Source organism: Nyctibius grandis, chromosome 4 (assembly GCF_013368605.1).
Source record: "Nyctibius grandis isolate bNycGra1 chromosome 4, bNycGra1.pri, whole genome shotgun sequence".
NCBI classification, from domain to species: Eukaryota; Metazoa; Chordata; class Aves; order Nyctibiiformes; family Nyctibiidae; genus Nyctibius; species Nyctibius grandis.
In genome coordinates this window covers 62,295,248-62,309,294 of record NC_090661.1, presented here as the reverse complement: position 1 = coordinate 62,309,294, position 14,047 = coordinate 62,295,248, and the positions used below count along the sequence as shown (strand labels likewise).

Sequence of the window (14,047 nt, the reverse complement as noted above, 5' to 3'; positions counted from 1 at the left end):
AAATTAATTTGATTCATAAACTCTTAAGTCAGAGGAGAGATAAGTCCAAAACGATATCTTCTTCTCAGGAACACATGTACTTGTAAACAAGAAGGCCTCACCCACGCTTGCGCACAAGCACGATTTAAGGGGGATTGGGACCACCGGCGACCCCCAGAGACCACCGAAGACCCCTTCCCCAAGTTAGTACGCAAGTGTAAAGACATTACGTAATGCATTACATAATGTGTTATGTATAAGTTGTTTTTTAATTGGGTGGGTTTTTTCCTTGGAATTGTATATAAGGGGCAAGCTTTTGTTCTTAGGTGTGCATGCTAGGAGGAGAGATCCCCCATGCACCCAGCGCTGCAATAAACCAATGTCGGCTTTCTAAACTATCATTTGGTTTGGAGAGTTTTCTTGGTTACTATTTTCCGGTAACAATGTCAAAGAAAGGAACTCTGCGACTCAGATCCGCATGCACATGGGTAAGTACACTCTCTGTTTGGACAGGAGGATAAATGTGGGTTCTGTTGTGAGAAATACATGTCAGAGAAAGATAAAGAAACCATTACGTAAAGGCGAAAGTCAGATCAAGATAGTCATTCATGCTGTTAATATGTTTATTTCATAGAATCATAGACTCAAAGCATGGTTTGGGTAGGGAGGGACCGTAAAGATCATCTAGTTCCAACCCCCCTGCCATGGGCAGGGACACCTTTCCACTAGACCAGGTTGCTCAAAGCCTCATCCAACCTGGCCTTGAACACTACCAGGGAGGGGGCAGCCACAGCTTCTCTGGGCAACTTGTTCCAGTGTCTCACCACCCTCACAGTAAAGACTTTCTTCCTAATATCTAAGCTAAATCTCCCCTTTTCCAGTTTTAAACCGTTACTCCTCATCCTATCACTACATGCCCTTGTAAAAAGTCCCTCTCCAGCTTTCCTGTAGGCCCCCTTCAGGTACTGGAAGGCTGCTGTAAGGTCTCCCCAGAGCCTTCTCTTCTCCAGGCTGAACAGCCCCAACTCTCTCAGCCTGTCTTCATAGGAGAGGTGCTTCAGCTCTCTGCAGACAATGGGTTTCTCAAACAATGGGATTCTGCAAACAATGGGATTCTGAGCTGTATCTTAGCTTTGGGACAAACCCTGCTCATTCCTAGAAAGATACCAGTGGAAGTCACTGTTTCCATGAATTTCACATGAGCTTTAGGTGGGTCAAATCCCAGGCTTCCTGCTTCTGCCTTCAGCGGGCAATCAGCCACCCTCCAATAAAGCTTTAGGCTTTTTTTTTTTTTTTTTGGCACATGACAGGAGCAGGAGGCTGGGCTGTGCTTTACACAACCACCCTACTTCCTCTCAAGTTAAGCTGTAAAACCAGCCCACAGCTTTGCAGGTGCTGGAGGCGAGGTGCAGGGCGAGTGGCAGGGCCTTCCCCTGCAGAACAAGGCCACCGCTCTCAGCTGCCGGGGGCCGAGTGCCAGACCCACAGCCCTACCAGCGGTTCTGCCGAGCCAACTCGAGGGCAGTTAATCGCTCACTCCACTCCAGGCATGCCCCTCCTGGCGCTACAAAGCCTTTATTTTTGGGCTGGTGGATTATTACACCCGTTACTGAATCCTCAGCCAAGGTGTGAAGCCTCCATGGCGACAGGCCACGTGCCCCCGTCGGTGTGCAAGGGCACCGCCACCTGCAGACACGCCTTGGCCGAGGGAACGCGGCAATGGATTTACACACACATGTACGTGTTTAACGACGCCACCAAGGCCGCCGCTGCCTCTCCGCTGCGGGGAGCACCCCCGCGGGGTCCCGCCGGCCCCGCCGCGCCCCCCACCCCACGCCGCCCTGCCTCCCCCGGCCGAGCAAAACGGCGGCAAGCCCGGGCCCTCCTAGCGACGGGGCGCTCGCCCCGCCCTCCTGCCCCTCGTCCAATGGAATGAACGGGCTATAAATAGCGGCCAATGGGGCGGCGGGTCGCGCTGTATGTAATAGAGGCGCGGCGGCGGTGCGGGGACACCACTCCTGCTAGGGCAGCAGCGGGGCGCGGAGCGGACACCCTCGCGTTAGCTGCGGAGCCCTCGGTAAGTCCCGGGGCAGCCGAGCCGTCCTGCAGCTTTAAAATAAGTTGTGGGGGGGGTTTTTTTTGTGTTTTTTTTTTAATTAATTCTTCCCCCCCAACTATGCGGGGCGGAGCCGGTCCTGCCGAGGAGGGGGAGCGTGGCTGCGGGTGCGGCGGGGGGCAGCGCGGGGCAGGGGCAGCGGCAGCCGGGCGGGGGACGCGGCTCAGGTGCTTACCGAGCTTGCCCCCAGCTGGAGCGGGCCCCGCTGTAAAACCAGATTAACCCGGTATTTAGCAGGGTAGCTACATATGGTCGCCCCAGCCAGGTCCCCCCAGGGAGCCGTCTGTTGTATAATAGCTTGCTGGATGCTTCGCACCCCTCCGCTCCCAAGGCGGGGAGCAGCCGGGGCTCCGTGGGCGCGGAGGGGCCGGGGGTATCCCTCCTCGGGCCGGGGCACGGCGGCGCTCCCCGCTCGGCAGCGGCGGGAGGAGGCGCAACTGCCCGCCCAGGGCATCGCGGTGCCGCCCCGCTCAGCTGCCACCCGGCCCGGGGTCCCGGCGGGGCCGAGCCCCCCCGAGCCCTGCGGCGGCCCGGCCGCTCCCCCCGCCCCAGAGCCGCCGGCGGGGTCTGCCCGGTGCTGCCCCGGCCGCTCCGTGCGACCTTGGGCGCGTCCCTTCAGCCGGGCGGTGTCTGGGAGGAGCGGGGAGAGCCCCAGCCCTTGCGCTGGGATGTTGAAGGACGGGGCACGGCTGGCGGAGGTGAAGAACTTTTGTCGTTCCTCCTTCGTGGCTCTTGTGGAAGGTGGTGTAGCAGCGAAGGTGTAAAAGGCACGGGTGGAACAACAGCCAAGGTGACCTTGCATGGGTGGCTGGCGTTCCCCCGGGTGGTTCGGGGGCCTGCCGAGCCCCCAGTGATAGGCTTCCCCTCTTTTTCCCCTAGTGACTGCGGTAGAGTCAGACATGCCGTTCTCAAACAGCCACAACCTCCTGAAGGTGAAGCACCGTGTTGATGAGGAGTTCCCTGACCTCAGCGTGCACAACAATCACATGGCCAAGGTGTTGACCCTGGACCTGTACAAGAAGCTGAGGGATAAACAAACTTCCAGTGGATTTACGCTGGATGATGTCATCCAGACTGGGGTTGACAACCCAGGTAACGGCCAGGGACCGTTAGATCTGCACAGCGATCTGTTCTCCCTCCTTACTGGAAGTGCTTCTTGACAATGGCACCCAAAGCTCTTGAGCTCCTGAGAGGCAAATCTTGTAAAGCATTGAGAGACGACTCTAAATGCATGGCTGTGTTAAAAGAGGCCTTGTTCTATCAAGCCATGTTCCTTGCTGTGATCTGACATATCAATTCCCAGACACTTCAATTATGTAACTGCCCTGCTAAATACTTTCAATCTGGGAAAAAAAAAAAAAAAAACAAACCAAAAACCACAAACCAAATGCATTCTAATTATAACAAAACCAGGGGGGGAAAAATGCCATCTTACCTGGCTGTTCTGGTCTATTCCTATTCCAAACTGGTTATGTGATGTTCTCTAGCACTTCTATGAAAAAAGGGGGAGCAGATGTGTTTACGTGTTAACATTACAGTATTTATTTTTACTCTAGCAATATCAAAATGGCCCAACTAAATAATCAGAGACTGCCTCCTGCTGAGGAGTACCCAGACCTGAGCACCCACAACAACCACATGGCCAAAGTTCTAACCCTGGATTTATACAAGAAACTGAGAGACAGAGTCACGCCCAGTGGCTTCACCCTGGATGATGTCATTCAGACTGGGGTTGATAATCCTGGTAAAATGCATTGAGAATATTCTGTGTGAGCCAGCTGAAGTAACTGGTGCTTTTGAATATGGTGACTTAAAAGTAATCTCGTGGAGGTGGTATTTATGAGCAGACTACAGAAATGCAACTCTGTAGCAGAACAAACAAAAAGCAAAGCATGCTTGCTTACAGCAAAGCATGGCTGTTTAGATGTACGGTTCTAGCCGGTGGTCTAAACTTGCTAGTGAAATTGGATGTGCTGTGCAAATTTGTCCTAAACCAAGCTTGACAAATGAGTGTGGTTTAATGGCAATAGCTATGGGTTTCCGTAGCACTGCATTTGACTAACTGGATGAAGAGTAAAATGTAGGGTGTCTCCAAACGGTTTTTATGTAAGAATGCATTTCTAAGTGACTAGACCTACCACTAAAGAACTTGCCTGGTTAGTGCTACGCTGGAGTACAGCCAAACGTCACCCAAACTTAGCTCTTCTGACTTTATTACCACTCCAGGCCATCCCTTCATAATGACAGTAGGATGCGTAGCTGGTGATGAAGAAAGCTATGAAGTGTTTAAGGAGCTCTTTGATCCAGTTATTGAAGACAGGCATGGTGGCTACAAACCAACTGATGAGCACAAGACTGACCTGAATGCTGATAACCTGCAGGTATAAACTTTTAATCAATTACTGATGCATGCTGGTCTGAGAAATGGGTAAGATTGCTGGCAGCTGCCTAAACTGATTGCTCAGGCTCTGCCCCCTTGCTTTCACCCAGCACGGACCCACAGGCTGTGTGTCCAGTGCAATCAGACTTAAGAGCTTGTTGCCATAGGATGTCAGTGGCTGGGTAGAACCAGGCAGCTGGCATGCAGCCGGAGCTCGATTCATGTACTGCTGCAACATAGGTCATGCCGAGCACGTTCACCGTGTATTTCCATGAATGGTGGGCTATAGTAGTCAAGCTCAACAATGATGTCCTAGGAGTCAAGGACTGTCATAGAACTTAACACTTTCTACTGTCTGATCTTGGATCTTAAGTATCACCTGGTGGTCTCATACTATAGAATAGATACTGTTACGGCTACGAGTAAGGATTTCTGCCCATTTTATGGATTTCAAATGTTACTTTAGGAATTCCTAATGCCATGTTGATTGGCTAGCCGTAAGTCATCTGGAAAATAAATTAAGATACTTTGGATGACAGTAGTGAATAATTCTCATTTGCAAGAGTAAACACCTGCCTAAACAGCAAGGGTTTGCCTCATGTTGATACCTCTGGATTGTAGATTTGAAGGGTAACAGAAGTCCAGACCGTAGTCTGAAATGGACATAAAACTGATGACCTAGTGGTATCCCAATCTTCTAGCACTACTTAGTAGCCGTAGCCTTAGCCTCAAAAGAAGAGTTCTGTTACACAGATACTTTAGCTAATGCTGAAGAAAATAGTCCTGAAGTTAGACACTGGCTTACAGGCCAAGTAGTCAATATCTCAAGTACAAGGTGCACACTTAAATGCATGGGAGCTATGTGTATTTCTGTAGTACGTTGTACTCACTGGTTTCCTAATCTTGTAGGGAGGTGATGACCTGGATCCCAATTACGTGCTAAGTTCCCGTGTCAGAACTGGTAGAAGCATCCGTGGATTCTGTCTTCCCCCGCACTGCAGTCGAGGAGAGAGGCGGGCTATCGAAAAGCTCTCTGTTGAAGGTAAAGGGAGAGCTGGGTGCGCCGGGGAAACTACTGACGTCCTTTGCGCGAGAGGTGTTCTTTGCAGTTTGAAAATGGAGGCAGTTGGCAAAAGCAGCCTCCTTCAAGACTTAGTCTGAACGTGGATCCTTCCAAAAAAGGCTCATTACATTACAGCTGCATCAGCATTGCAGTTTTAGCTGAGAGCAAGAGCACATGTCAGAGGGAAGTCCCACTGCATTAAGTTGACCTTTGCTGATCTTGAAAGCTTCTTTCTATGTGTGTGTGGAAAGAGGTTGGTTCATCGTGGCTCAAACCTGAAATGTAACAGGTATGTAGCAACTTCAGGGCTTGAGTCATGGTTGCAGTATTTGTGGCTGCTTTTAATTGACTTTCATTAGTGTTCATCTTGCTTAGGGGTATAGTCTTGCTCCAAATGTGGTTCACTAGAGTAAGCCCTAGTTTTCGGTGGAACTCAGCTGCATGTTTTTCTTTCTCTTGCCTCCCAACTCCATTAAGTGAGAGGAAAGGATACACACTCAAGGTGCAATTCTGGCGACTGAGTGTGTAGTTGTTCCAAAAGCTCTCAAGGGCAGGGTAACATCCTTGACTAGAATAATACTGTTTGTTGTATTCATGACCTTGATTCTCCTTGGAAGAAAGCGCTCCGATTCTACAGTTAAACAGCAGTAATGATTCTATACGTCGTGTGAGGGAACAAAGGCTACTTGTATGAGCCTGGAAGGTGCAGACAAATCACCTGATACTGCCTTAAGTTCTGTAATGCTGCAAAGGCATTGCCATTGCAGATGAAAGCAAGGGAGGAACCAAACCCAGCAGATGAGACATTGGCATACTTTGTGTGTGGTCTCTAAAGTACTGGGAATGTCTAGCAGCTTTGGTCCCATCCTAAAGGTGAGTGTCTCTTTCAGCTCTGGGTAGCCTGAAGGGTGATCTCAAGGGGAAGTACTATGCTCTGAGGAACATGACTGATGCAGAGCAGCAGCAGCTGATTGATGATCACTTCTTGTTTGACAAGCCAGTTTCTCCTCTTCTGTTGGCGTCTGGGATGGCACGAGATTGGCCTGATGCCAGGGGTATCTGGTGAGTATGCCTGGAAGGGAGGAGTCGTACAAAGTCCCTGCAAAAAAATCTTGCAGTTTTGGTTGTGGCTCGTACTGTTGGGCAAAATGGCAGCTTCTGAACTTGTATTATAGAATCTAATGAACAACTTGTGTAGTCTTCTCTGGGGAAGTTGCATCTAAACCAGCAGAATTTGAACAAGTGTTACCATGCACTACAGCAGGCTGCTAGGAACAAGCCAGCTTGGGTAGCCTGTAACCAGCGTCTACCCATCCAGCACAGGTTAGTGAAGCACCAGACAACAATTGAATCAGCTTATGCAAGTAGATCACTTCTAAAGGATCACTACATTCAGCTCTTGTCCCAGGAGCTTAGAGTAACTTGTGGTAACAAACCATAGTGTTGGCTTAGCTCAGACCTGATACTGAATGCATGGTTGCTCCCTTGTAGTCTGATCACTTCTGTTTGCAGAAATTCACTGTTGCTGGACTAGTATGGCTTTACCCATACTAGTGATAAGATGTCCCCCCCTGCCCCGAGAGACTTGGTGACATGAGTTGACTGATGCAGAGGTGTGGAAAAGAAGGATTCTGCTTGCCAGATGTAGGTCACCTACATAAAACTGTGTATCTCGGGAGCTTCTGCAGCATAATTAACTTGCTCCCTTGTAAGCCAAGGGCTAGGTTTTTATCAGCTGGAATACTCCGATCTTATTACTGTAGCTGCTTTGGTACAACCCAGAGGAAGCATGCTTTGTTTCTGTAGGTCACCTTTAGGATTGCGTCATCTACCTGCAGATTGCCAGCACTAGATAGCGTTGTCACCTGGGCATGACTAATCTACAAGCTTAAAGTGTAAAGTCTCAGTGTCTGCATAAATAACTTTCCTCAGGTACTAGTTAGTTTTTGATCCTAATCAAGCTGATAATTTATCAGCATGATAAAGGTTGACGTTAGTACTTGCTGCCAGCTGCAAGCTAGGACAAGAGGGGCCCTTTGGTATTTGCCAAACATACATGGATATGCCACTACATTCAGCTCGGGTTTTTGTAGCATCTCTGAAGAGCCCTGATCTAAAATTAATAGTGAAAACTCAACCTAGTTCTCTAATAAGGTACAAAGTGCAGTTTGACAGAATCTGACAAAATTCTGATAAAAGGCTTTGTTATCCATTGTCAACATGGTGTCATTATGAACATCGCTGTACAGGGCTGCACCAAAGTCTGTACTGATCACCCTCCTGCAAACTGTGCTGAACAGATGAAATCCATTAAATTTGTAAACTCAGGGTGACTGGATTTTAGGGTTTGATACTGTAAGACTGGCTAATGTCGTGTTACTACTCATTCTGACCTGTTTTGATATATGCCAATTCAAACTACCCCTTGAAAAGAGCAGGGTAAAAACTACTGGCTTAATTCTGTTAGGTCCTGCACGGGCAAAAGAGGTAAGATTAATTTCTTTGAAGAAGCAACTAAATGAGCCTCTCAAAATAAAAGCTACAACGACGAGTAATTTGGTGCTATTACAATTATCTTGAAAATGTCAAGTGGGACAGACAACAAGTTATTTGCCTTGTCTCCTAGGCACAATGATAACAAGACTTTCCTTGTTTGGATCAATGAGGAGGATCACCTTAGAGTTATTTCCATGCAGAAAGGTGGCAACATGAAGGAAGTATTTACCCGCTTCTGTACTGGGCTAACACAGGTAAATCAATATTGCCTGAGCTGTAGGTTCAAGTGGTACATATTTCTCCGGTTAGAGCTGAGAATGCAAACTCTTTCAAGCCCCCTCCTGAGTCCTGCACGGTGGTGCTTCATAGCTTGGGTCTCTGGGAACACCCTGATGAGGTCCAGAGCTGTGAGGGCTCTGAGCCACCTATATTGGCAAAGCATAGTGGCTATGAAATCTGGAATGTGTCCTCTGATGTGGTACCCTTATCCAGCTGTCTAAACCGTACTTAAAGGATTACTACATGGCTCTATAAATCAAACACTGAGACACCCTGGGTGGGAGGAGAAACTGCTTGAATGTGGACGAGCAAAGCTGGACTGAAGTTTCTAAGCTGAATGCTTTTCTCAGCTTCTAGTCTTGATATGAACTTGAGCCTTCCCATCCCCTTCGCTAATCCTAACAGACATGCCAGCTTGACACGTACTAAATCAAGCTTCCCAACAGATAGTGACTTCAGATTTCATAGCGTAGCTTAAACTTAGCCTGTCTCACTGCTAGGAGCAAGAGTAAGGCCTTAAAAGCCCCTTGTTGGTGACCCTTTTTCCCAAATGGAGGGAGGTTATGGGACTGACTCAAATAGCTGTTCAAACTGTTGTGGCTGCTGCTATGTAACTGAAGCTGTAAATGAGCACTAATGGATGACCTACATCCTTTGGGCAGAGAACAATCTCTAAACATCCATTCTCTCTATTTATAGATAGAAACTCTCTTCAAGTCCAAAAACTACGAGTTCATGTGGAATCCACACTTGGGCTACATCCTGACCTGCCCATCTAACCTTGGAACAGGGCTTCGTGCTGGTGTGCACATCAAGCTACCAAACCTTGGGAAACATGAGAAGTTCGGAGAAATCCTTAAGAGGCTTCGGCTGCAGAAACGAGGCACAGGTGAGAGGTGGTGATACAGTGATGTCCTAGTCAGGCTGCCCTAAGATGCCAGCAAAAGCCTGGCTACAGCCAGAGCTGTGTCTTGGTTCACACTGGCAGTGCCTGTCAGACCATCCAAAAGGGACTCTTGTAAGCCATGGAGAGAACCCAGCCTTAAAATCGTAGCCTGAGGAGCTGGAGGTGCCAGTGCTCTTCTTAGACCTTACTGTATCTGGTTATCTAGGTGTGTCCTATCTGGTATTCTGAGCACCAGGTAAGGTGGACCTGATGGAAGCTGTTGCTGTTGTAAGAAGGGGTCGGAATCTTGATTTAACTTCTGGCTAGGAAATAGCTACAGCAGGTACTTCTGACCACAGGTTAGATTGTTCTTGGCTTACAAGAATAAAGAGCTGGCCTAATGGCGTGCTCAGTGGCTCACGTTGGCAGTCACGTGCAGCTTCATCTCCCTGCACATAGGAGGCGGCAGTGGCAACTTCTAGAGAGTTGTCTTGCTGTGTTCCCACTGCAGGCTAGTGAGGGAAGAAAGGTAGACTTACCTGTGCTAGCAGTGGTCAGTGTACTAACTAAATCTCTTGCTCCAGGTGGTGTGGACACAGCTGCTGTCGGAGGGGTGTTTGATGTCTCCAATGCTGATCGTCTTGGCTTCTCTGAGGTGGAGCTGGTGCAGATGGTGGTGGATGGTGTGAAGCTGCTCACTGAAATGGAAAAACGCCTTGAAAAAGGCCAGTCCATTGATGACCTCATACCAGCTCAGAAATAGAGCACTTCTTTCTCACGCTTCCTAACTTATTGGATGAATAATAAAATGTCACTGCAACTCAGACCCCTGGAGTCAGAGCCCACTTAGTTACACTGTAGAGAAGTCTTCCATCCATCTGTGTTAGAGTTTATTTTTTTGATGGTTGAGATGTTGCTGAAAATGAAATAAACTATTGTTTTGGCCTGACATGTCTTGGATGTGTTAACTGAATATCTTTGAGCTTTAAGTGACTTGATCGTCTTAGTTACGCCGGAGGGACTGGTTTTGTGTGCTAGTGCATCTTCCTGCCTGTGCTGCTGTTGGCATGTGGCTAAAGCTGTGTCAGAAGCAAACCTTAACTCGAATTGTAGTTGCTGTAAACTTGAGAACTAGTGTTAAACATGAGTCACTGCGAACATGCCCTACCTCTAAGCTTTGACTTGTGCATGTGCTCATGGTAAGTGTAAACTGTCATTATCCTGACTGCAGCGAGCCAGGCTGACTCCTGTAAGGGAGGCGAGACAGATGTGGGTACAAAGGGCTGCTGTTCTCAGGCAGGTCCTCCTGGGGCTGCAGGGCAATGCTCTGAGCTCAGAGTTCAGCCCATAACACTGACACTAAGCTAGTTTGTGGGGAGAAGATCACGTTTAATCTCTAGAGATGTGCAGAGAGTTGGTGTAAACAACTAATGGCTCTTTCGAGGGTAAGGAGTGAGGTGAAACTTAGACTGAACCTGTGCTTCTCTCTTAAGTGGTTTCAGCTCAGCCAGGGAAGAGATGGGGGGCTGTAAGCTGCCAGTTACAGGAAAATATCAGATAACTGTAGCTTTCTTCAGCTGACTCTTGTTGACCTATGTACCAGTTGTCCCATGAACCTAAAAACAAGGAGTATAGTCAATTAAAACAAGCTAAATAGTTGGGTTTTTTTCCCAACTAGGTCTGGCTTGCAAGCTCAGACTGTTCTCTGGTTGTAAGCTTACAGTGTTTATCAAGTAGGTCTGTTCTCCAGCATGACTGTAGTCAGCATACATGTGTGCTTGCTGTGTGGAAGCATCGCATTATTAACCTACAAGAATAACATTTTCTAGAAATATTGGTAGTAGGAGCATCAGACCCTTAGTAACAACAGCTTTTGTAGCTCATGTGACTTGGGAAGCAGATAGTACCTGCTCAACAGCTCTACTTGCTGCTAAAACCCAGCTTTTATAGAGGGAGCGTGATGAAAGGTTGATACAGAGCTTCACAGCGTGCAGCTTTATTGGGGCTCGCGTAGATAAGCTTTCTTTTGTAGCGGCTGTGACATTTCTGAGGCTGTGATTGCAGGCTGTCACTTAGCTGGAGTGATGACTCCAGTTGGGGTAAGTTAATTCAGTTTTGGTGAGGCTGAGTGAACATCTCGGATGAGATTTTTTTTTTTTTAATATAGCTTTCTACGTGATTCAAATTTAACTGGGTGGGGGAGAGGAGATCACATGTAAGCGTTTTGTTCTGTGCTAGGTGATGTTCCTGTGTTAGTTGAGTTAATCAGCACAGGGATTTTTCTGTACAAGGCTTGTGAGAGCAGGGAAGGGGATATGGTGCAAGAGACAACCGGTTGGTTCTGTGTATTCTTCAGATCCCCCTTGCTGTGCTTCATGTCACTGTTCACAGACGCTTGGCAAATAGCTGGTGCTGCATCTTGTAATCAGAGTGTTCATTTAGTGGTGCCTCTCCTCAACACGGCATCATTACTGCACTCACAGCAATTATCTAATGGAAGGAGATGCCTGAAAACTTGTCTTATCTTTTCTTAGCTATAGCAGCTGGACTCATAAAAACCTCTCTTTCCCTATGCATCTTGTTTCTCCTGTGTCCTTAGCCCATTAGAGCTGCTGCATCTCTCTGTCTCGTTTTAGCCCCTGGGTTCCTGCAGTCTGCGGCAGGACCCGTAGCTGGCTAAAAAATCACGGTCAAAGCAGCAAGCTAGTCTTTAATGCTTGCATCCAACTAGAAAATACTCCTTCTTAATTGGTTTTCTTTCCCACTCACTACCTTTGCTGTGTTCCCTCCCGCTGCTGCCACGAGGAGTAACACAACCGTACGTTTGTTTCAGCTTGTACAAAGCAATTGAAAATATTCCAGAGAACGAACGTGTCATGGCAAAAGGCTGGACACAGTGACCTACCCCAGCTGGGACTTGCTAAAAGCCTGTGATCAAGAGAGAAATTAAACCTCCTACCCCCTCGCCTTAAAAGCTTTGGTTTGATTCTCGGCGTTACTCACCGTTGCACCCTGGGTGCCTACTGCGGGTCGCTCAGATGCGGCGGCTGTACAATTCAGCGTACGGGCACCTGAAATTGTGCTGGGCAACGGCAAGGTGTCGTGGGTCGGGGTGCCTCGGCCTTGAAGCGAGGGGAGGAGAGGGAGGGCATCAACTGCTGCGGTGCTTTATACGGGGGAGCTGCAGTCAGCCGCGCCGGCGGAGCCGCCCGTGTCACGGAGCCGTTGGGAAGGATGCGGGCGCCGGTGGGGCCCTCAGGATGGGTGAGCTCATGCTGTGCATCACACCCCGCGGAGCTGGCGGTGTTCCTCACCGAGCCCAGGGCGCTGCCCCGGCTCCTCGGCTGGCCCAAAAAGCGCTGATGGTGTGTGGGTGCAGGCTGGGGGGGGAGAGGGGCCGGGGAGCCCTTCGGGGCGTGCAGGCGCGTGTTGCATCTCTGGGCTTTCCTGTGAAGTGTCAGATGAGCTTCTCTCGCTTATGGGAACAGCGACTGTCGCTGCCGTCCTGCTGCCAGGGAGAGCAGCTGAGCTCTGCCAGATGTAACCTGCTGCTTGTGTTGTCCTCTCGCTGCCTTCACAGGCCCCGCTCCCGCAGGCTGCCGTGCTGTCCCTCAGCTCCTGGCTCGCCTCTCAAAACACGCATCTTTTTTATAACGTTTTCAAGGGGGAATTGCTTTTTGTCATTGTCTTTTTCTGCTGAACATTTCTGCCCGCCCCTGGGCATCAGCCACCTGCCCTGGCCTGCGCGCGATGCCCATGCAGGGCAATGCCCGTGCCGGTGGCAGTCGGGCAGCCCAGGCCCCTCTCGGCACGCGGGGCACAGGCAGCACGTTGTCTGCTGTGACCCCAGGGTCCTTACGCAAGAAATAAAGCTGCTTGAGAAACAATTTACCTCTCACATTACACTTCCTGGCAGTAGACTGCCCATAAATGCTCCTTATTCCATTTTCGTGCTATCTACTGGGAAATTATTCATGGTCTTTCACCCGCTTGTGGACTAAGCCACGTGGGGGATGGTGGTAAGCCCAGCATTACGACACTGACCCCCGGCACCCTGCCACGCCGTGGGAAGCTCCCAGGCCTGAGTGAAGCAGCCGAGATCCTCACACACTCTCTTGTGCCCGGAGCCGAGCGAGGGGACGCGATGGCTGTGCCCCAAGGTGGTCCAGGTGCTCCAGGGACACTCCTGCTTCTTGAGGCGAGGCAGCCAACCGGGGTGACTCCTCTCTCATGAAAACAAAGTATGGCGCAAGGTGGTTTTATCTGCTGGTTGCCCAGCGAGAGTCCTGCCCAGGGTGTGGGAGGCTGCTGCTTGAGTCCTGCCCTCTGCCACGGATCCTTGCTCAACTCAGCTCAGCTCGGCTCAGCTCGGCTCAGCTTGGCTCGGCTCAGCTCAGCTTGGCTTGGTTCAGCTCAGCTCGGCTTGTCTCAGCTCAGCTCAGCTCGGCTTGGCTCAGCTAAACTCGGCTCAGCTCAGCTCAGCTTGGCTTGGCTCAGCTCAGTTTAGCTCAGCCCCAGCTGCAGCTGGGGCCAGGACAACACTTTCCTCCGGCTTCCCATTTTGCTCAGCGTAATTAATCCGTCACTAGGCCAAGAAGGAAAAGGAGGGTGCTATTGCCTAATGTCTCCAGCACCCACCTGGGAGGGAGGAGGTTTAGGCTCCAGCCTGTCCTCAGATGAGTGTGGTTTTTTTGCTCCACCCACCCACCCACACATGCAATGTGGTAGCGTGGTGGGCAGGGCATTCTTCTGGGAAGGGAGACAGCATCGCAGCCTTTTCATCTCCTGTTTGCTCTGCTTTTTCCCCGTGGGAAGCAGCAGTCTGGCAGGCTCCTTTGGCTGCGCCCT

General features: G+C 49.7%; 1 protein-coding gene across 2 annotated transcripts; it reads left to right on the top strand.

Moving 5' to 3' along the window:
• The first annotated feature begins 1,975 nt into the window (after positions 1-1,975).
• On the top strand, positions 1,976-10,138 carry LOC137662115 (creatine kinase B-type). 2 transcript variants are annotated; one of them, XM_068398165.1, is made up of 8 exons: positions 1,976-2,056; positions 2,975-3,187; positions 4,322-4,476; positions 5,385-5,517; positions 6,429-6,600; positions 8,165-8,288; positions 9,013-9,202; positions 9,784-10,138. In XM_068398165.1, the coding sequence occupies exons 2-8, from the start codon at positions 2,995-2,997 to the stop codon at positions 9,960-9,962; spliced, it is 1,146 nt and encodes a 381-aa protein (XP_068254266.1). In that variant the 5' UTR covers positions 1,976-2,056; positions 2,975-2,994; the 3' UTR covers positions 9,963-10,138. The 2 variants fall into 2 exon arrangements, with proteins under 2 accessions (XP_068254266.1, XP_068254267.1); XM_068398166.1 differs by lacking the exons at positions 1,976-2,056; positions 2,975-3,187 and adding an exon at positions 3,582-3,839.
• Positions 10,139-14,047: the final 3,909 nt, after the last annotated feature.